The following is a 24,005-nucleotide window of genomic DNA, read 5'->3' on the forward strand; positions in this document are numbered from 1 at the left end:
AACTCTGCACAGCGAATCGCGGCGCCTTAGACGACTGGGCCACCCGTGTCCCCCCACACTTAAAGAAATGCCCATGCTACATCAGCTTTCACATGCACATATAACAGACACGTCCACGTGACTATATCACATACACTGTCACAAGTACATGTCATCGCGAACAAACCTACGTGTTCCCGCGAGTGTTGCAATAACCGCTCCCATATGTAGATGCTATCATGAGCATAGAGTGAGTGAGTGAGTTGGGCTTAACGCCAGGTCTCAGACGTTTACGTCTTCGGTGAAACCCACGAGCACGGGTATGGTGCTGACAAACCTAGAAACATAATCGGGGAGAACCGGGATTCGAACCCACAATCATAGGTTTCTGGCGTGCCCAAGGGACGCAACTCTGCACAGCGAATCGCGGCGCCATAGACGACTGGGCCAACCCCGCCCCCTCATGGGCACAGACGTTACCTTTTGAATATACTTGACATCAAACCGACTGTCATATGGACATTATCCCAACGATTCCACAAGAGCTCGAGTAAACATATATATTTACAATTTTGAAAAATAATGCTGCCCATATTCACAAGCCTTGGCTTTTACGTAACCCTCGTTAGTTGTAACCTTATTCGGCGGAGGTAAAGTAATAGCTACAGTTACTCATAGGTTGTGTAATCTTTAAACATCTCTGCCTTTATCACAGGCAGGAGATTAGCCAGTGAATACAATACCGCACCGCTTACAGTAAACGTCAAGGATGGTGTTGTGTCATACATGTTCTCCAACATAGTTGCCTTTGTAATCTATACGTCCGATCAGATATGTAATCATGTAATCAGATCAGTGCATGTAATATAACCCTGCGTCCTGTCAACATGAAGGCTGGAAGTATTGCGGCAGTTATCCTTTCTCTCTTTGTTGCTGGTACGTCTAAATATGTAGCTTTGAAACAATTATTCTTATTAAAAGCAGTATTTAAACATATAGTTGTTTTAACGATGTTATGCAGAGTACATTGGCTGATTTCTTTTCTCTCTTCGTTGATAGTACGTATATAGATATGCATAGATACATGTGTCATTAATCATTATTTCACCTGTCTAGTCGCCCTTCTTTATACGTATGCAACATAATTATTCACGAGAATACTTTAATGGGTATTAAGAATTGCATTATTGAGATCTGATTGAAGTCAGGACGCAATTCTGCTTACTTTTCTCTGTAGCCTTTCTGTTGTGGCAAGTTTTTAAGTCGGATTTTCTTTAATATTATCAAACAATGTTTCAATGAAGCAAGACAGTAAAATGAATTTAATTGTGAAAATATTATATGCATGGATACCTATTGGGTACCTACATATGGAAACAACAACGTCTACCTCGCATATACATGATATATGAATGAGTTCAATATTAAAAGGTCATTGGACAATTCATTACATCAGTCTTTTACTATCTGACCAAGTTTTCTGTCTACAATACTTTATTAAACACTTACCGCCTCCGTGGTCTAGTGGTAGAGCGTCCGCCCGGAGAGCAGAAGGTCCGGGGTTCGATTGCCGGCAGCGTCATACCAAAAGACGTTAAAAGATAGTACTTGTTGTTACCCTGTTTTGCGCTCGGCATTAATGGGCTAAAACAAGGACTGGTCGGCTCGGAGTCAGTATACTGTGTCATAGTGCGGTATTCATGTTAAACTGTGGCATGGTATCTCAGTGAGCTAGCACTAAAAATCGGCATCAGTCCGGACTAGTACAAGCAGCCACACACTCACACGTGCATGCACGTCGCTATGTATGTGCAATAATCTTGGACGCGACGTTAAACCCAATTTCACCTCACCTCACCTCACCTCACCTCACCTTATTAAACACTTGCATGGAGGGAGTGTTTTAAGTTGGATAACTAGTACCCATTCGGTCTCACTTTTGTGAATATGATATGAAAACAATAATTAAAAAACATTTTTTTAAGCAATTAGCGTGTATATTGAATACCAGTATCAGCTTTTCTGCAACAAGACTTCAGATTTTCAAGTAAGGTGTGGCCGAACCCTTGCTGGCTATACATTATTAATAATGAAACCGTTGACCTAGTTTAGTCTGTTGGGCTGTATGTTGATTTGGACTAGTTGGATTGATGGTGCGGACATTTTGTCGATCAATCAGAACGCGGGAGCAAAAATAGAGCGAACCTTTCGTCAAAAGTTTGTAAACTTCCCCAAAAACAGAGGCGATTAGTTTGTATCTGATCCAATTCAGGTAGTTACTTGGTCATTTATAATAAATGAATGACTTGAAAATTTCGGATATTCCCACAAATGGTTCAGAGCGGAAAACAGGTTTAGCAAAAGAACTTTAAATAAAACGGCAGAAAATGAGATTGAAGAGTGAACCAAGATGGCGGCCATACCTTGTTATTTTCATAGGTAAGGAGAGTTGGATCACAGACGCAGTTAATGTTTACTGATACTACTGATTTGCGTCAAGGTCATGTGGTTACCCTCTCTCGCCAGACAGTCCCATACAACAACGTCACTGTGAGATAATGTAGGGCTGAAATGGTGACCAGTTTACATCTGCTCCGTACATGATGATATACACGTGACATTACTTGGTGTCAAGGGGTATACAGTTCACAGCTTTATCAGCATCTCTTTAAGGTGTCTATCTGTAACTGTGCACCAAGTCAACTGCTGAACAGAGCTACGACAGAAATACCTTTCGTGTACAGACAATCCACGTTGAAAATGTTAATGGCAGTTAGTTCTGCATACACACTGGAGTTCTTCATTCCACTTTGACCCGGGCTTCAAGTAATTCGCATCTCAAAGGAAGAAGCATGATAAGGCTTCGATTTGTCCCAGTGTCTTTGGTTGTTTGTTTAACGCCGCATTCAGCAATATTCCAGCTATATGACGGCGGTCCGTAAATAATGGAGTCTGGACCAGACAATCCAAAGACTGACATCATGAACATCGATCCACGCAATTGGGATACGATGACATGCACCAACCAAGTCAGCGAGCCTGACCACCCGATACCGTCGTTAGTCGCCTCTTACGACAAGCATTGTCGCCTTTTACGGCAAGCATGGGTTGCTTAAGACCTGTTCCACCCCGGATCTTCACGGGTATGCATGGAGGCAAGGATAAATTTTACACGTAATGGAAATGTTGTTATTGAGGTTTGTGAGCATGCTCACGTGACTGATAACGGTCGTTTCCATGGCCATTTTAATGAGTCTCACGTTTCGGACTTTTGGCACCCCAAAGTCCAGATGTTCCCAAGATGAATGTTTCACCATTTCCTTTCTGACCTGCCCTAAAACCTTCTATGCATATAAGCTTGGGTCAAAGACTTTCTCATCATGTGGGTAATTGCACAAACCATGAAACCATGGATTTTGAAAAACAATACGTAGAAAAAGACATGTTAATATCATTTGCCACTTAAATAGGTGTACTACTTGTTTTCAAAACTGCATGAAAGCTTATAGCATCATATATATATCTGCTAATTACTTTAGCATCATATCTATTGTTTAATTATATTATCATGCGAAACTGGCTCCCATAGGAAATATCGCTTGGGTGAGATAAAGCGATATCTACATTGTACATAATGGTGCAATGAAATTGTATCACAGTGCTTGGCAGACCATTGTGACGTCATTAGTATGACATCACTAATGGCTCTGCTACTGAAGCTGTTGGCAGTACTTTTTACACTTAAGACACTGCTTATTACAGTCTACAAACACAAAAAGTTGGAAGAATGATGTTAGATGATAAATAAAATCTCACCCTTGTGTATTTTGATACAAATATATCAACACTCGGAATTTATTCCTCTTTTATCAACTCGTGTTGGTATGTTTGATATCAAAAGACACTCGGGCGAGATTCTCTATACAATATCTGATATTGAAATTTGCCTGTCAATTATTGCTGTGAACAACTTCTGTAATTAATCTACAATATGTGCAGCGAGGAAAGGTTCAGTGCAGCTGTAAATAGCATTCCGTCATGTTAGCTTAATGTCCGAAGTGATGCAGGTCTTCGACGTTTACCACTTTGGTAAAACCCAAGGTCATAGAATCATTACGCCTAAGGGACACAACTCTGCGCAGAAAATGGTGGCGCCTTAATCGAACGGACCACCCGTGCCTCTTCAAATATGACAAAGCAACAGTTTCTGATGCTGGAATTGACAGTGAATACCTGTGTTGAAAATGATACTGTCTCCATCTCTGTTGCGTGCTGCGGTGATGTTGGGGTAATTGTTTGAAAAAACGCACATGTACTGTTCAGAGTACATTGAGGCTAAAATGATAAGCATCTGTCTGTGTTTTTGTGATGTATTGTTGTATTAAGTGCTTATTGTGTTCATATGGTTTTGGAACCAGTGTCGACATTATCTGAATTTTATTTGGTACAGGAACGGCAGCAGAAATATGCTACGGGGCAACTGAGCACATCTACTGCTCGTTTGGATGCTGCTCTGACACATTATATGTGTACTGTTGTCTCAGTAATGGGTACGTATGCTTACACAGAACAAATGATGAAACCAATTGTGCCGCTGTATAAATACCAGGAAGAAAACTCCCAGTACGGATATATAGAAATTAATAATTAAATCTTAATTCATGATAGACTTTCAGAAGTTGTTGACCATTATAAACCGGCAAGATGACTCTTGCATTTCATATCGTATTACCTACGATAAATATGCTGTTTATTTTCAGCGTAGAAATATGATAATTGCAGCTATATTAATAGAAATAAACTGTAATCTACGGTGGCCCATAAGGGACATGGGGTCTGTTTTTCCATATTTTGATATTTCACTTACTTTTATCGTAACCTTTTGCAAATTAACACGATTTTTCTTACGAATATGTGATAAATCATGTGTAAAGAAGATTTTGAATCGCTGAAAAGTGAAACGAAAATGTCAAAAATAACTAAAATGAAAATGTCAAAAACAAAAACGAAAATGTCAAGTCAAAGTCAAAGAAGTTTATTGTACAAAAGGCCACCGGCCCATATACAAGAAAGAGTTACGCATGTAGATACAATTACATTTGTTACACATTGGGATATACACGTTGTTTGATTAATTCATTTCTTTTGGCTAATGCATGCTTAATATAAAGAGAAAGATTTAATATATTTGATTCGTTCTTTGTCGTCAGCATAACTACAAAGGCGTTTATCGGTGACATTGCTATTAAATAATCTTTTATATATTTCTTTCGGAGATCATTGTAAAATGGACAGACAAACACAAAATGAATTTCATTTTCTATCTCTAGCTGTCAAAAACAAAAACGAAAATGTCAAAAACTAAAATGAAAATATCAAAAACAAAAGCGAAAATGTCAAAAACTAAAATGAAAATACAGAAAACTATTTCCACCGCGGTGATAATATTCCCACCGCGGTGGAAATAGTTTTCTGTATTTTCATTTTAGTTTTTGACATTTTCGCTTTTGTTTTTGATATTTATTAATCAAATATATTAAATCTTTCTCTTTATATTAAGCATGCATTAGCCAAAAGAAATGAATTAATCAAACAACGTGTATATCCCAATGTGTAACAAATGTAATTGTATCTACATGCGTAACTCTTTCTTGTATATGGGCCGGTGGCCTTTTGTACAATAAACTTCTTTGACTTTGACTTGACATTTTCGTTTTTGTTTTTGACATTTTCATTTTAGTTTTTTTTGACATTTTCGTTTCACTTTTCAGCGATTCAAAATCTTCTTTACACATGATTTATCACATATTCGTAAGACAAATCGTGCTATTAAATAATCTTTTATATATTTCTTTCGGAGATCATTGTAAAATGGACAGACAAACACAAAATGAATTTCATTTTCTATCTCTAGCTGTCAAAAACAAAAACGAAAATGTCAAAAACTAAAATGAAAATATCAAAAACAAAAGCGAAAATGTCAAAAACTAAAATGAAAATACAGAAAACTATTTCCACCGCGGTGGGAATATTATCACCGCGGTGGAAATAGTTTCATACGGAAAAGTTGTTTTTTATCAGATGGAATATTTGAAGTTTGGGACGCATCTTCGGAAAGACTCCGAAAAGTTATTGAATTAAGATTTTTATCTGAGATTGAATTTTTGTAACTGATCCTATAGGAATTATCCATTCGATAAAGCAGGATGACTGCTGACATTTTAACTGCGATAAAGGTCAAGGAACCATTTGGACGGACCCTTACATGGACCATGGAGTTTGCATGATTGCAGAAATTAGCAGACCTTGTAGAAAACGTTGTGAATGTCATTAGTTGTGTTCATATGAAAGAACTTTATTCCTTTGGAGCCTGGCGTGTCTTGAACTCATAGAAACATTACATTTAAATGTATGGGTATGGTAGAATGTGTCAAAAAGGCTGATATTAGAGAACACAGGGAGCGTCTGAACATGAGCAAGTCTCAAGTTGGTTGACTAAAACACAAACATCTGGTAATACTTGCAATTCATTGATGATATGAGTGCGTGAGTGAGTTGGGATTAATGCCGCTTTTAACAGTATTCCAGTTATATTACGGCAGAAACCTATGATTGTGGGTTCGAATCTCGATTCTCCCCGATTATGTTTCTAGGTTTGTCAGCACCATACCTGTGCTCTTTGGTTTCATCGAAGCGGTAAATGTCTGAGACCTGCATCACTTGGGTCTTTCCTCCCACATTAAGCTGACACGCCGTGATATATCTTCAACACTATTAAAAACGGCGTAAAACCAAACTCACTCACTCACTCATTTTGGCATGACATGCGCGATATAGATACCAAATAGTGTAAACTTTTAAGCACAATAAATTCGTTATGGTGTTTTTGGTTGCTGTATACAGTGTCATATTTAGATAAGCAGAAACATATTGGGCGAGGCTCACAGGGTTAGGTTAGGGTTAGGGTTAGGGTTAGGGTTAGGGTTAGGGTTAGGTTAGGGTTAGGGTTAGGGTTAGGGTTCGCCCAATATTTTTTCTGCTGACCTAATATGACACCGTTTAGGGCAACTAAAAAGACACCACAACAAATAGTATCTATAATTTCGTATTCTCTTGTTTTCAGAGGTGGAGCCGGCATTATCGTGGTCATCTTGATTTTCTTCGTTTGTGCAGTGGCCTTCTGCATACGACGAAGAATGACCAACGTGAGATTCACAGGAACAGTGATATCGCAGCCCGGAGTTAGCGTTGTGCAATGCACCACAGCTTCAGGTACTGACATAACTATAATTTATAAATGTGTGCTGCGAGGTCAGGCCCATATCTCAGCTGGTTCCATATACGTATACTTCGCTAATTTCCGTTATACTCATCTGCTTTTGCTATACATCTTGTGTACTCACTAACCTACAGACCCGTGCAGATCCGGGGTAGAATAGGTCTTCAGCAACCCATGTTTGACGTCAAAGGCGACTATGCTTGTCGTAAGAGGTGACTAACGGGATCGGGTGGTCAGGCTCGCTGACTTGGTTGATGCATGTAATCGTATCCAACTGCGTGGATCGATGCTCATGATATCAATCACTGAATTGTCTGGTCCAGACTAGATTATTTACAAACCGCCTTCGTGTAGCGTCCTGTGCCGATATATAGATGACATAGCTCACCTCGTCCTGTGCTGATGTATTGATGACATAGCTCACCTTATCCTGTGCCGATGTATAGGTGACATAGCTCACCTTGTCCTGTGCATTGATATGTGTAGATCGGCTGTGAAGCTCAGCTTGTCTGGTGTGATTTTTACATATAAAATAACTTTACAAAAAGGTTGATGGCAACTGATATGAAAAGACCCTGTTCTATCTCTTTCAGGTCAATCAAACCTAGGCTATGGGGAACAACCACCACCGTATTCCTTGGCACCCAAAATTTAATAATCTGACCATATGCATACCAGGAACCAACAGCATCTGATATAATCCCGTGACAAAAATTTAAACTTTTTTCAAGACACACGATGTCAGCTATGGATGATTATTTTATAATGTCGGCCCAGGGCCCACTTGCACAAAGCAATCTTAGCGCTAAGATGATCTTAACTCCCATACTTTAACATAGGCTTACAATAGTCGTAGCGCTAAGATCGTTTTGTGCAAGTGGGCCCTGGTTACAAATCAAGGTGATATGATTGAGATATATTTTCGCTGGAAACATTTCTCCGCAAAACGTCGATTTCATTGCAAGTTTTGATAAGACTACTTTGCAGTAGAAATTAGGATTACTGAAAAAATGTGCGTTCAGAATTATTTGGATACAGAACATTATTATTGCACTTAGAGATTATTGCACTTAATTAGCGACGCGCTTGTACGTGTGTGCTTGTACTAGAACATGATGTATATATGCTATATGATGAAAACGTCTGGCATTTTAGCTGTGTTTTGTTAAAACATAATTATGATGTTTTTAACATTATGCTGCAAAATGATATAAACTAACGTGTATGAATATTTCTGTGATGTAAGTTTCACGATTGTTCGAGTAGTCTCACGTACCACAATGCGCTGTGTACATCTGTCCATTTGGTGAACGAGAATCACACAACTCCTGTTGATGTTTAACACATTTCTGACACAACTCCTGTTGATGTTTAACACATTTCTGACACAACTTCTATTAATAGTTAGGATATTTGTGACACAACTTCTGTTTATAGTTTCACACATTTCTGACACAACTTCTGTTAATTGTTAGCATACATTTCTGACACAACTTCTGTTAATGCCTAACACATTTCTGACACAACTTCTGTTAATTGTTAACACATTTCTGACACAACTTCTGTTAATTGTTAACACATTTCTGACACAACTTCTATTAATGCCTAACACATTTCGGCCACAACTTCTGCTAATTGTTAACTCATTTCTGACATAACTCCTGTTGATGTTTAACAATTTGTTGACACAACTCCTGTTGATGTTTAACACATTTCTGACACAACATCTATTAATGGTAAGCATATTTCTGACAAAACTTCTGCTAATTGTTAACACATTTCTGACACAACTTCTGCAAAATGTTAACACATTTCTGACATAACTTCTATTAATGGTTGGCATATTTCTGACACAACTTCTATTAATAGTTAGCATATTTCTGACACAACTTCTGTTTATGGTTAACACATTTCTGACACAGTTTGTGTTAATTGTTAGCATACATTTCTGACACAACTTCTGTTAATGCCTAACACATTTCTGACACAACTTCTGTTAATTGTTAACACATTTCTGACACAACTCTGCCAATTGTTAACATATATTTCTAACACAACGCCTGTTAATGGTTAACATATTCCTGGCCTACATTATGATGCAAGGAGCATTACTGTTAATGATAATTGTGATGCGACTTAATTAGATGTGTAAACTTATGTTCACGTGAAAAGCAGATCTGTATGAACAATTTAAACACACACTTTTCTAAAACGTTGATACTTTTTGTTCACTTCTACGCCTAATCTAAGATGCAGCAAATCGAACGAAACATTAAATAGCAAATGCAACAATTATATTCTGTCGAAAAAGCCAATGATCATAAGGCTTTTGCGTATATAAATAAGAATTTAACTCCAGTATCGGAATTCGCTACAAATAAAATAGAGTGTCGTTCAGAAGGTTTGTGCTTGACTTACTCTACGATCAATGATCAGAGATCTCTTTCAACATTCTGAGCTCAGAACAGGAACAGCGAATTATTGTACCAGACATTAAAACAACTTTGGCAAAACGAGCTTTTTCAGTAGCAAGTCCACATCTATGGGACTCCGTCCCCTCTAACTTGAAAAGTGCCAAGAATATTGATTCGTTGATTGTAAATAGTGACTGGTGACACCAGGTGTTCGCGAAACGGTAATTGTATCTTGCCCCAACCGTTACAAACACATGCAACGCAACCGTTCACCTGAGATACCACGCGATGTGAGGTGAGGTGAAATTGGGTTTAACGTCGCGTCTAAGATTATTGCACTTATATAGCGACGTGCATGCACGTGTGTGTATGTTGCTGCTTGTACTAGTCCGGACTGATGCCGATTTATAGTGCCAGCTCACTGAGATATCATGCCGCAGTTTAACATGAATACCCTACTCAGACACAATATACTGACTCCGAGCCGACCAGTCCTTGTTTTAGCCCCTTAATGCCGAACGCCAGACAGGGTAACAACAAGTACCATCTTTTAACGTCTTTTTGTATGACGCGGTTGGCGGGTTCGAACCCCGGACCTTCCGCTCTCCGGGCGGACGCTCTACCACTAGACCACGGAGGCGGTCTGTCCATGCTTGACAACTGGCATTGTATTAAAGAGCCTGTGTGTGACCAGTTGTGTTTTTTGATATTTGTGGTCGGTGAAAAGGTAAAGAGTTCCTCCCTCATCCCCTTTGTTTTCAATTTAAAAAAGTCCAACCACCGCCCCCGAGAAATTCATACATATTTTTATGCAGCCTAACTACTGATCTTTTGAGCGAATGTATCTTTCCACATCATTACCGTAGTATGTTGTCTTTTTTGTCTTAAGCTGTAGGGGAAATGGGATGTAGGGGTTTTGGGAGGTTACCCTTTCAAATGTACATAGACCGCATCCGTGATCTAGTGGAAGGAGCATCTGCCCGGAGAGCGGAAGATCAGTGTTCGACCATAGGCCGCGTCATACCAAAATATGTTACAAGATGGTAATTGTTGTTTCACTGCCTGACGCTCGGCATTGAGGGCCTAAACAAGGACTAGCCGGCTCGGAGTCAGTATACTAAGTAGGGTATTACTGTTGAATTGAGGCATGGTACTTCAACGGGCAAGCACTATAAAATCGACACACACCCCACACACATACGCCAACACCTCCGCACATACACATATGCATGCACGTCGGTATTTGGGGTTAAAGATGACAACAACATATTCGTGTCAACAAAGATAGGCAGAGGTAAATCACTTTCAAACTAAGCTGCACCAATCATGGATGCTGATTTTGTGAAACGTTCTCTGAATGGACTATCGATACATGCCATAATCCAATCATATTTAGCACAGGAAAGTGGGCTTGATGTGGCAAGGGTGGAAACAAGACTCTGATAAAAAGGGTTGAGGACGCTCTTGCCTCGGGAAGATGGGGTTGGAGGTGCCGGCATAGTTTACTATACGTTCAGACGGAGACTAACTGACTGTGTTGACCAGCAGCTGCATTCAGAACTATCTGACAGTCCTTATACTCTTTTCATGCTTGTGGGGCGGTCGGGTAGCACATGCACATGTTAAAAGTCATATCCACAAGCACATGTTAAAAGTCATATCCACATGCACATGTTAAAAGTCATATCCACATGCACATGTTAAAAGTCATATCTACATGCACATGTTAAAAGTCATATTCGCATGCGAAAACAGTCACATCCACATACACATGATAAAAGTCATATTCACATGCTTAAGCGATCACATTCACATGCACATGCTAAACCAGTCATATTCACATGCTAAAACAGTCACATCCACATGCACATGCTAAAACAGTCATATTCACATTTTAAAACAATACCATTCACATGCACATGCTAAAACAGTCATATTCACATTTTAAAACAATGCCATTCACATGCACATGATAAAGAAGTCCCATTCGTATGAGCACAAATTTAACAGTCACATGCATATGTGAAAACGCATTCGCATGCACATGATAAAACTGTCACATTTACTTGATAAAAGAGACACATTCAAAGGAACATGCTAATACGGTCACATTCACATGCACATGGTAAAACAGACAGGTCTGCATGTACATGATAAAACAGACACGTTCGCATGTACATGATAAAACAGCCACATCCGCATTTACATGATAAAACAGTCACATCAACAATTACACAATGAAACAGTCACATCCACAATTACATGATGAAACAGTCACATCCACAATTACATGATAAAACAGTCACATCCACAATTACATGATAAAACAGTCACATCCACAATTACACGATGAAACAGTCACATCCACAATTACATGATAAAACAGTTACATCCACAATTACATGATAAAACAGTCACATCCACAATTACACGATGAAACAGTCACATCCACAATTACATGATAAAACAGTTACATCCACAATTACATGATAAAACAGTCACATCCACAATTACATGATGAAACAGTCACATCCACAATTACACAATGAAACAGTTACATCCACAATTACACGATAAAACATCCACAATTACACGATAAAACAGTTACATCCACAATTACATGATAAAACAGTCACATTCACGTGTACATAATGAAACAGTCACATCCACAATTACACAATGAAACAGTCACATCCACAATTACACGATAAAACAGTCAAATCCACAATTACATGATAAAACAGTCACATCCACAATTACACGATGAAACAGTCACATCCACAATTACACAATGAAACAGTCACATCCACAATTACACAATGAAACAGTCACATCCACAATTACACGATAAAACAGTCACATCCACAATTACACAATGAAACAGTCACATCCACAATTACACAATGAAACAGTCACATCCACAATTACATTATAAAACAGTTACATCCACAATTACATGATAAAACAGTCACATTCACGTGTACATAATGAAACAGCCACATCCACAATTACACAATGAAACAGTCACATCCACAATTACACAATGAAACAGTCACATCCACAATTACACAATGAAACAGTCACATCCACAATCACACAATGAAACAGTCACATCCACAATTACACAATGAAACAGTCACATCCACAACTACACAATGAAACAGTCACATCAACAATTACATAATGAAACAGTCACATCCACAATTACATGATAAAACAGTCACATCCACAATTACACAATGAAACAGTCACATCTCAATTACACAATGAAACAGTCACATCCACAATTACATGATAAAACAGTCACATCCACAATTACACGATGAAACAGTCACATCCACAATTACATGATAAAACAGTCACATCCACAATTACACAATGAAACAGTCACATCCACAATTACATGATAAAACAGTCACATCCACAATTACACAATGAAACAGTCACATCCACAATTACATGATAAAACAGTCACATCCACAATTACACGATGAAACAGTCACATCCACAATTACACAATGAAACAGTCACATCCACAATTACACGATGAAACAGTTACATCCACAATTACACGATAAAACAGTTACATCCACAATTACAAGTTACAACAGTTACATCCACAATTACATGATAAAACAGTCACATTCACGTGTACATAATGAAACAGTCACATCCACAATTACACGATGAAACAGTTACATCCACAATTACACGATAAAACAGTTACATCCACAATTACAAGTTACAACAGTTACATCCACAATTACATGATAAAACAGTCACATTCACGTGTACATAATGAAACAGTCACATCCACAATTACACGATGAAACAGTCACATCCACAATTACACGATAAAACAGTCACATTCACGTGTACATAATGAAACAGTCACATCCACAATTACACGATGAAACAGTTACATCCACAATTACACGATAAAACAGTCACATCCACAATTACATGATAAAACAGTCACATTCACGTGTACATAATGAAACAGTCACATCCACAATTACACGATGAAACAGTTACATCCACAATTACATGATAAAACAGTCACATTCACGTGTACATAATGAAACAGTCACATCCACAATTACACGATGAAACAGTTACATCCACAATTACACGATAAAACAGTTACATCCCCAATTACATGATAAAACAGTCACATTCACGTGTACATAATGAAACAGTCACATTCACGTGTACATAATGAAACAGTCACATCCACAATTACACGATGAAACAGTCACATCCACAATTACACGATAAAACAGTCACATCCACAATTACATGATAAAACAGTCACATTCACGTGTACATAATGAAACAGTCACATCCACAATTACACGATGAAACAGTTACATCCACAATTACACGATAAAACAGTCACATTCACGTGTACATGTCAAGTGTACATGTCAAAATGTACATCTAAAACCGACTTTCACAGCCATTCACGTGATCCCCGAGCCACATTTACGCGAACACAACACCACATGAACACTCAAATATTAGGGGGGGTCGGGTAGCCTAGTGGTTAAAGCGTCCGCTCGTCACGCCGAAGATCCGGGTTCGATTCCCGACATGGGTACAATGTGTGAAGCCCATTTCTTGTGTCCCACCATACTCACTCACTCACTCACTCAAATATTAAGCAATATTTATTGCCACGTGACCTGTATGCATGTTCACCCGCACATTTCGACACATAATACCCTCATGTCTTGATATCAAGCTATTCGTATGTGTATTACATATCACGTATATATTACAAAACATGACATATTTGCATGCCATTGTGATATTAATTTTGTTATGCGTGTAGTCTGATATCGGGGGGTGTCGGGATGTTCAAAGTTTAGATACGATATCATGAGTTATTGCGACATCGCCAACCCCGCATATCAGTGTCCCAAGTGGTTTCGTTGCTTATCGGTATTTTGTATGTTACAGCATCTGAACAGTTATAACAGGCCGATCACATTGATAATATCCTACCTTGCAGTGTCGCGTAAATATGAAGGTTTGGAGCGTTGTGGCAGCTTTCCTGACTCTCTTAATTGCTGGTACGTATAACGGTGTATTATTCGGATCTACATATGAATAGAGGCGTACCAGTTTAACCTAATCAATCAGTGTTTAAGAAAGCTCTCTCGTTGTATTTATAAAATACGTATTGGTATGACTGTGTATTCTTTAAACCTTTGCTGACATTTAAATTAGGGACTTAAATCTAGATAAACCATACCTGGACACTTGGTTTCTGGTTTACATTTAATGGAAAGGTCAGTCATTTCGGCATCTTCTTTGTCATCTGGCATTATGTGCGCTACGGCTGGGACGGGCAACTCGGGTACCCGGGTCGGGTTGGTACTCAGTAGGACCCGGGTACCCACAGGACTACTGGACCCGTGGCTAGTCATGTGATATATTGTTTAAAGACAAAATCTAGAACTCTATGGTTACACTACAAGTCACTAGTGTTCGCATTTCTTTCTGACTATGCACCCATTCCTTCTTATTTTTCATGTGGTTGAATAAAGATTGAACTTAAGTCAACTTCAGTGTTTGCTTGACCAGATCGTTTAATACATGTATCTTAATACGTTTTGCAAGTGCTGTGGTAAAAAAAATATTCCCAATCGGACATTTTGTATCTCTTGAGACCTATATTGGATACCCGGGTAGGGTCGAGTAATCCGGGCGTGGGTACCCGGGTAGTAAAATTGGACTCGTCCCAGCCCTAATGTGCGCGGCCTTTCTGTCAGAGAAACTTTTATTATAATTTGGAAGCCAGCCTTTGTGTATTGATACTGCAGCTTCTACATGCAACCTAGAGTCATTGTTTTACGTTTGGAGAGTCAGTCAAAGAATGTTGTATTAGTTATGTCATGTGAAGAAAGTAAATCTTAACTGTGAAAAAGTGAGAATTTCACTTTAGGAACTATTATATAGAAAATGTCATCGCCAGATAATGACTAGGCTCTATTATCAGACGAAACAGATTCCAATGGGCGTAAAAGGAAAAATAGCGGTGAAAATTATAAGAATGTATCCCTGAAAATCAGTGATGGCACCAGGTGTTCACGAAAACGGAGGGTATATTGTGTTGACACGAAGTCTCCTTGTACAAATAAACATATTAACTTCAATCTTCTATCTCAAATATGTAATAGTAATTGATAATCCAAAGCTTACGCTATGAACTTAGTGGGCGAGTGAGTTTGGTTTTACGCCGCTTTTAGCAATATTCCAGCAATATCACGGCGGGGACACCAGAAATGGGCTCCACACTTTGTACCCATGTCGGGATTCGAACCCGGTTCTTCGGCGTGACGAGCGACCGCTTTAACCACTAGGCTACCCGACCGCCCCCCATGAACTTACTCATGTTTTAAATACATATCATCATTTTGTCTCCCCGATTCTAAGTTGTTCACCTGGACCGTTTGACTTAAACAGTGGTACGAGTACAGGGGGGTGTCGTTCCGATAGATGTGCGTGAACTCTGACACCGATTGTAGTCAGCCTGTTCAAGGTTAAGATATGTTATCCATCAATCATGATTCATTGCGACAACTCCACCCCCACATATCATTTACCTTAATACGCATCGTGATCACATTGTTTCGACATCCCCATCTTTTATCTTTATCAACTCGTGTATTTCTCTAAAGGTGGGCCAGTCGTCCCAGGCGCCGCAATTAGCTGAGTTGCGTCCCGCGAGACCTATGATTGTGTGTTCGCATCCCGGTTCGCCCCGATGCACGGGTCTCACCAAATGGGGTACACGTCTGAGACATGCCTTACTTCGGGATTTCCTCCCACATAAGCTGACACGCCGTGATATACATGACTGTTACCGAAATTCTGTTCAAAGCGGCGTTCACTCGTTTAATATTTCTAAAAGAAATGCCACACGCGATTCAATTATATAGTTTTCTATATGTACAAAATGACAGCATTTAACAGGAATAGTGAAAATAGAAATATATACTACTTAAGTTTACTGATTGTATTATACACATGATAAATAGAGGTTTTCACGCGAATGTGTTTGGGGATGGTAAATATCCTGCATTAGGAATAAACATTGTATTTAGCGAGCATTGGCGAGCTAAATACATAGTGTTTATTCCTAATACAGGATATTTACCATCCCCAAACGCACGAGCGTGATAACCTCTTTATCATATAATGTCATTCTTCAATTCTGTGCTTGAAAATCGCTTCCCCTCACTCACAAACATTACCTAAACATTGCGAGTTTTCCTTGAATGCGCGCATTAATATTTATTACGTCAGAGGGTAAATGATGTGCCAGTCGGACAGTCTGTCCGCTAGAGTAACTGCCCTTTGTCAAAGGGAAGCTACTCTAACCCTAGCCACGTTCAGACGTTGTTGCCAAAACTTATAAAATGCCTTAGTTACGTCGCAGTTCGCCACTGATTTTCAATATAGTCACTGTTCTTTTGATAATTGTAGCAATTATCCCTGTAGTTTATCCAGATTCACGATAGTTAATTCTGACTCGATCGCCGAATGACAAGTGCGACGCCATGTTTGTTTATAAACACTGAAAGTAGTCCCTACTTGACCTTTGATATTTGTATCTCTATCCGCATATGACCCCAACGGATATCGTTTTTAACCGTTGGCTTTATCCTGCCGAGAAACCTACCCATTATATGATACAGGAATACATCACAGTGTTGCTTACCATACGTACCGCGAGCGTCCCGTTGAAGTATTGTCGCTTTCCTATTTCTCTTCGTCACTGGTACGTCCAAATATTGTGAAACTATTGTATTTTTACCTGCTTACACTATTAGCTCGCTGACCATCTTGTTTAAAGGCATATTTAATTACATTTACATTGAAATGGAAACGACCCTTTGGGCAACTTTTTCTGTCATCTGTTATCAAGTGCTGTGGAAGACCTTTTTGGTCAGAGAAGTGTCCACTATAATTTTGGATGAGCAGTCAAGCCGCGTATCATTTATTGTAATAATATTTTATATAAATAAATAATATACCTTGTAATATACCTTGTAAACTATATCCTAATTTGATTACTCGTATACGCATGGAGGTGACATCCATTGTATCACGTTACCAGGTGTATCCTGTTCAAATAAAGACCAATACTGCAGAGCTCCAGATAAGCCTTTGGTGTTGTGGGTATTTTACCCATGCATTTTAAAATCACTGGGTATCAGTAATTCTATCTAGGTATTCAAATTTCTGTTACCCACTAGTTTTTACACATGTGGGTATTTAAGTTAAAAATTTAAAAACACTATTCATCTAATCCCTGCAAACTGGTGTTGTGTGGGTTCGAGAGCTTTATACGACTCACAAATGCCACGATACTTCCACAAGAAAGTGTGATGGCAAATGATCATGATGTGACTGTCATCGTGGAGTTTGGCAAAGTTGACGGAATGCCCGTTTATAATTTCAAAATAAGTTGCTGATTTGCCAATCGAATACGCAGGGTTACTTCACAATATTTTGATGATACGCACAAGTTTTATTTTTGTAGCGTATCTTAAATGTTCCTTGCGTATTTCATACGCTTGGATATTATTTTACTGTGTATTTCTGCATTTCTGATGCGTATTTTACGCAGATACGCAGCTTATCTGGAGCTCTGCCAATACACCAACTAAAACATAAAAATATTGACTTCAAACGTCCATCTGAAATATAACACTATTTAATCTTCTAATGTCTACGCTCATGAAATAGAACTTAGTCAAACTACAGTTATCTGTGTTACCTATTAAGAAGTTTGTTGTCTACAGGGGCGGTGGGGTAGATCAGTGGTTAAAGCTTTGGCTCGTCACGCCGAAGACCCGGGTTCGATTCCCCACATGGGTAAAATGTGTGAAGCCCATTTTCAACTCACTCATTTATTGTCTACAAGGAATGAGTTAGGTTTAAAGCCACTTTGGGCAGCCTTCTAGTTATATCATGGCGTGTCAGCTTAATGTGGGAGGAATGCCGAAAGTGAAGCAGGTCACAGAAGTTTACCACTTTGCTGAAACCCACGAGCACAGGTATGATGCTGACAAACCTAGAAACATAATCGGGGCGAACCGGGATGCGATCCCACAAACATAGGTTTATGGCGTGCCCAAGGGACGCAACTCTGCACAGGCTCATCTTCCAAACCTAGGTTTTGAGGTTTTTGGGTCACTTCTAAACCTGCTATCAGGTTTTATATTTCAATTGTACTAACCAGGTTTCCTATTGACGTTTATTTAAACTGGTCTCTTGATATGAACACAATATTCATTTTTTACATGAAAATGCTTACACGTGAATAGGACCTGCAACCTCACATTTCGTTTTGTAACCCACTGTTTTCCCACTGGCCATCGAGGCAGTTCATGTAATTTTACATGTCATGACTCCAGCTGGTCCATGCTGCACGTGAATAGGACCTGCAACCTCACATTTCGTTTTGTAACCCACTGTTTTCCCACTGAGCCATCGAGGCAGTTCATGTAATTTTACATGTCATGACTCCAGCTGGTCCATGCTGCACGTGTTTTTTCTCTCGCACGCTTTGATCGAATTCCTGCAATACGGCGTCACGATGTATTGTCTCAATGTTTAAGGTACCTCGACGTTTTTTTAGTATTTCTTGCATTTTAGATGATTCATAAGTTGGATAAACCACCCCTCTTCGGTTTTGGTTGAAAATGTAAACATTGAGCTCGAGAAAAGCCTTGGGTCCACGGGATCCACTGACTACTGGATCTCTTGAAATAGAAAATGTTAACATGTAAAACTGAATGTGATGTGTTTATATTTTCAAAAGAGTATCCGCAAGCCAACTGGTTTCAGAGCACAGGATTTGGTTCCACATTTAATTATTTCAGTTGATTTTATTTGGATCGTTTGTATTTGTGCCTTAAACAATTCAAAATTTAATTTCTAAAACGAATATAGGGTTATTGGAATCTTTTCGGAATTATCATTTGTGTTTTGACAAACCACAGACACGCGAGCGAAATTATTCCAATTGAACTTTCCATGTAGATATCCGTTATTCGAATAAATAGGGGCGGTCGGGTAGCCTAGTGGTTAAAGCGTTCGCTCGTCACGCCGAAGACCCGGGTTCGATTCCCGACATGGGTACAATGTGTGAAGCCCATTTCTGGTGTCCCCCGCCTACTACTATTACTATTACATATTTGAGATAGATTGAAGTTAATATATGTTTATTTGCACAAGGAAACTTAGTGTCAACACAATATACCCTCCGTTTTCGTGAACACCTGGTGCCATCACTGATTTTCAGGGATACATTCTTATAATTTTCACCGCAATTTTTCCTTTTACGCCCATAAAACTATAATCACGCACTCACTCACTATTCGAATAAATAATTTCACTGAGAAAAGGAATTAGTAAAATGCGAATATGGGATGTTTTCGTTTAACATTATTTTCAGATGTCGTTAACTTTGCTAATGCTTTGCCTAAAATAACTGTTAATTACATCACATAATAGATACTTTCCCAGAGAATCCAAAACTGTGAAGTGTGCGTGATGTATTTTGAGTTTTAGAAAAGTATTCTGGACCTAACCTACAATGAACGGACACATAGCCTGCCGTTTAAAATAACAACGTGAAAAGTTGAACTTAGAGAATGAGACCTTATAGATTCTAATTTGTTGGGTAAATCTACGTACCTACTTTTCATGGGCCCTTTATTGCGCGCCGACACTTTGGAAACCGAAAAGCAGAAATTACCGGCATGAATCGTAGTCGCCATTTTGGTTTACAAATTGACGTGAAAATGTCACGTGATTTTGATTTACGTTTTCATTGGCTGCGCCTGATAATAGACATGAACTTGTCGCATGAAACTCACGATTCAGTAATTTTCATACGTTGGCCCTCTTTGCATGTTCATAAGACAAAAATTGTCACAACTTGTTAACAACCAGTTGGACGGTGGGAATGCCAATGCAGACGGAGGTCGTGATCAGCGCATTTTTCTAATGAGGAGCTCAAAAGGATTAAGACATAACGCATAGGTAATAAAGAAAGTGTTACACTCACGTGTGTCATACTGATTTTGCAAAACTCGTGAAAGAATTCATGTATTGCCGTCTCTCTCGCTTGGGAAATACAAGAATTCTGACGCTCGTTTCATAAAATCAGTATGACACACATGCTTGTGAAATATTCTTTATGACAATGATAGTACAAAAGTTTGACATGCTAGGGAAAAATGCAGTGTGTTAAATCTTGAATGTTGGGATGTGTTTTTGTTTATTATTTGATTGGAAGCAGGGCAATGATCTATGGCAGCATATTCTGCGTTGACAAGAGCCTTAATTGATGCTGAATGTTTTTTGTAATGACGACAATGATTTTGTTCAAATGTCTTCTTTGGTATAATCACTGATGCATTGGACCCGTGAAGATCCGGGTTAGAATTGGTCTTCAGCAGTAGTAACTAGCATCGGTCTGGGACCGCTCCAGATTCTGGGACCGCTCCAGATTCTGGGACCGCTCCAGATTCTGGGACCGCTCCTGGCTTCTGATTTGTCGAGAGGGTCACGTGACCTCTGTGACGTCACTTCCGGTCACGTGACCTGCGCAGTGCATTATGGGATACCTGCGCGCGCATCCAAGATGGCGTCACTTCCGTTTCCGGTGGCGCGCGCATCCAAAATGGCGTCACTTCCGTGTCCGGTGGCGCGCGCCTACAAGAGGGCGGAGCATCCGTGTCCGGGGAGGAGGGGGAAAACCCGGAGAAGCGCCCGTACGAGGGGGAACAAGATCGACAGGGTTGTTGTTCTGGTGTGGTTCTAAAAATAGAAATAGGCGTGGGGGTGGTGGTGGTGGGGGGTGGTGAAGGGAGGGAGGGAGGGAGGGAGGGAGGGGGAGGGGAGAAGGGGTGGGAGGGTCGTCAAAGCAAAGGAGGAAAAGCTGTCTTTCGGGAGAGATGGGTGGCCCTGAAAAGGGCCGTTGGAAAACAAACTGGAAACTGGAAACTGGAAACGGCAGGAACACTGGAACACTGGAAAAACTGCAAACGATGGGAAACGGGTAAAAACAGTGGGGCAGCATGACCCATGCGTTAGTCACTTTGTTCAGAGGATTTCACTTCTCCATCCTCTACTTCCATCTCATCCTCGGACGGAAGGTGTCGTCGGCGCTTTGAAACGTGTTTTCGTGAGGGGGACCTGTTCCGTTTTCTTTTCTCTAGACGAGGTGTGATGCCTACCCGGAGTTGTGTGAGACATTCTTTTAGGTCGAGGACATCGGAATGCATGTCTTCGATGTGATGAAGCACTTGTGCCACGGGTGTCACGGGTGTCACGGGGGCCACGGGGGTCACGGTTGCCACGGATGCCACGGGTGTCGACGTGGACGGTGTTGCTAACGTTTTCTTTCGACTGGGTTCTGGGCAATCTGCAGCGAAATGACCCAGGGCTCCACAGTTGTAACAGCGGTCCAGGCGATGGGGAGTCTTCTTTCGACGGGGTTCTGGACAATCTGCAGCGAAATGACCCAGGGCTTCACAGTTGTAACAGGGGCCCTGGTACTGCTTCTCCTGCTTCTCCTGCTTCTCCTGCTTCTCTTGACTGTTCAGCTTCGGACAGACATAGTGACGGTGACCTTGAGTGTGGCACTCGGTACATGTCACTTCAGGGCAGTACAGGTAACTGTGACTGTCGGTCTGGCACATCCTACAACTGTATCGAGCTGACATGATGGGTTTCATAGAATGCAGTGTGTGTGAGTGGCTTCGCTCTTGTTTTGTTTTTATAGGAGAGGCACTGACACCCTGCTTCCTGATTGGTTCCCCAGGCAGCGCCCCCGATTGGTTCGTTCCGGGGCCTGGTCCGCACCTCGGTTTTCCAAAACGGACCGACCCCTGTGCTTCTTTTCCATAGGAAATGGATTTTACCATGGGAGAGAAAGCACAACCCCGGTTCGGCCAATCAGAGCCCCGTCAGGCCCGAGCGCCGCTTCTGATTGGTCGATCACCCAGGCTTCGGATTGGTCCGATTTCGATCCTGTTTTTTATCGGGATGTGCATTTCGATCCTGTTTTGTTTTTTCTTCATCCTACAGACAACATAACACGACTATGCGTTTTTAACAAAAATTTAATTCCCCTGATCACATGAACCAACACCACAAAACAAAAGTCACAGGATGAGGGAGGACATCCCTGTGATTTTTGTGAACACGAGGGAGGGGTGACCGCGAGGGTAGGAACGTCTGACCACTTTGAAAAAAACAACAACAAAACGTTGTCACTTGGGGTGAACAAGACACTCGACTCTTCGTTTCCGTGCTTCTTGGGACACCAAACGTCTGTATTTTTCGTTCACTTCTCCATCAGGACAAAACACACACAAGTATTCGCAGGGGACTTGGGCATGCTTCAGATGTTCTTTCCAGGGTTGGTCTGTGGCTTCCCATTGGCGGAGTGCCACACCGCAGCAATAACAGGTCACACAGTCCCCTCGTCCTGGATAGAAATAGCCAGCCATGGCCATATCATAAGGGGTCTGGGTCATCTGTTGAGGCCACGTTTTAAAAGACCTCAGACGTTCTTGAAATGAATCATAGTGGGGATGAGAAGGTTGACACAAGGTGTAAGAAGGAAAAGGTCTCTCCAGAACGTCACCGAGTCGACACCTGTCGTCCATCAAGAGTGTGTCGTCCATCAAGAGTGAACGTTTTCTCGCTTCTTGTTCTCTTGCCTTTTCAGACACCCACTCGGAATCCGTGACGACATCTCGGGAGGATGACATAACATTCATAGAACGTCTTTGCTCCATGATGACGGTGACTTCACTGAAAGAAGGTCTGAGGGTTCGCCTGCTTTTATGAAACTCTCCACCCTACACCCTTCAACGGAAGGTCATGACTTTAGCTTTTATGAAACTCTCCACCCTACACCCTTCAACGGAAGGTCATGACTTTAGCTTTTATGAAACTCTCCATCTCCTCCACCTCATCACGTGACGTCAGCCTGTGTTTGGGTTGACGGACACACGGCATGATCCATGACATGATCCATGACATGACATGGCACACGGGGAGGGGTGTAGGGGGGATCGATGCGTGCTGGAATGACTGACACCAGGCAGCTGATCTTTCAAGCATGGCCTTTCTCTTTTATCTATTTTTAGTTTTAATGTTTCACTTTGGTGTGCACTGACATGACAGAGGCACAGACAGACAGACAGACAGACAACATCGACGACATCTCAACTCAACCTCTACCCTCGGTTCGGCACTCTATTGGAGTTGAGATCAATCAAGACACAAAGAGTCAG

The 24,005-nt window shown here is 40.4% G+C and overlaps 1 protein-coding gene across 1 annotated transcript; it reads left to right on the plus strand.

The window, feature by feature from the left end:
• Window positions 1-786: 786 nt before the first annotated feature.
• LOC124144515 lies at window positions 787-8,357 on the plus strand. The gene is made up of 4 exons (XM_046513961.2): window positions 787-915; window positions 4,430-4,529; window positions 7,103-7,251; window positions 7,852-8,357. Exons 1-4 carry the CDS (start codon window positions 867-869, stop codon window positions 7,911-7,913), a joined length of 360 nt encoding a protein of 119 aa, XP_046369917.2. The 5' UTR covers window positions 787-866; the 3' UTR covers window positions 7,914-8,357.
• The last annotated feature ends 15,648 nt before the right edge of the window (window positions 8,358-24,005 follow it).

This window comes from Haliotis rufescens, unplaced genomic scaffold (genome assembly GCF_023055435.1).
Source record: "Haliotis rufescens isolate VD_foot unplaced genomic scaffold, xgHalRufe1.0.p SCAF_7, whole genome shotgun sequence".
Classification (NCBI taxonomy): domain Eukaryota; kingdom Metazoa; phylum Mollusca; class Gastropoda; order Lepetellida; family Haliotidae; genus Haliotis; species Haliotis rufescens.

Coding starts and splice junctions, on each gene's coding strand:
- LOC124144515 (XM_046513961.2), top strand. CDS start 867: ATGAAGGCTGGAAGTATTGCGGCAGTTATCCTTTCTCTCTTTGTTGCT. Junction 916..4,429: donor CCTTTCTCTCTTTGTTGCTG/GTACGTCTAAAT, acceptor TATTTGGTACAG/GAACGGCAGCAGAAATATGC. Junction 7,252..7,851: donor GCAATGCACCACAGCTTCAG/GTACTGACATAA, acceptor TATCTCTTTCAG/GTCAATCAAACCTAGGCTAT.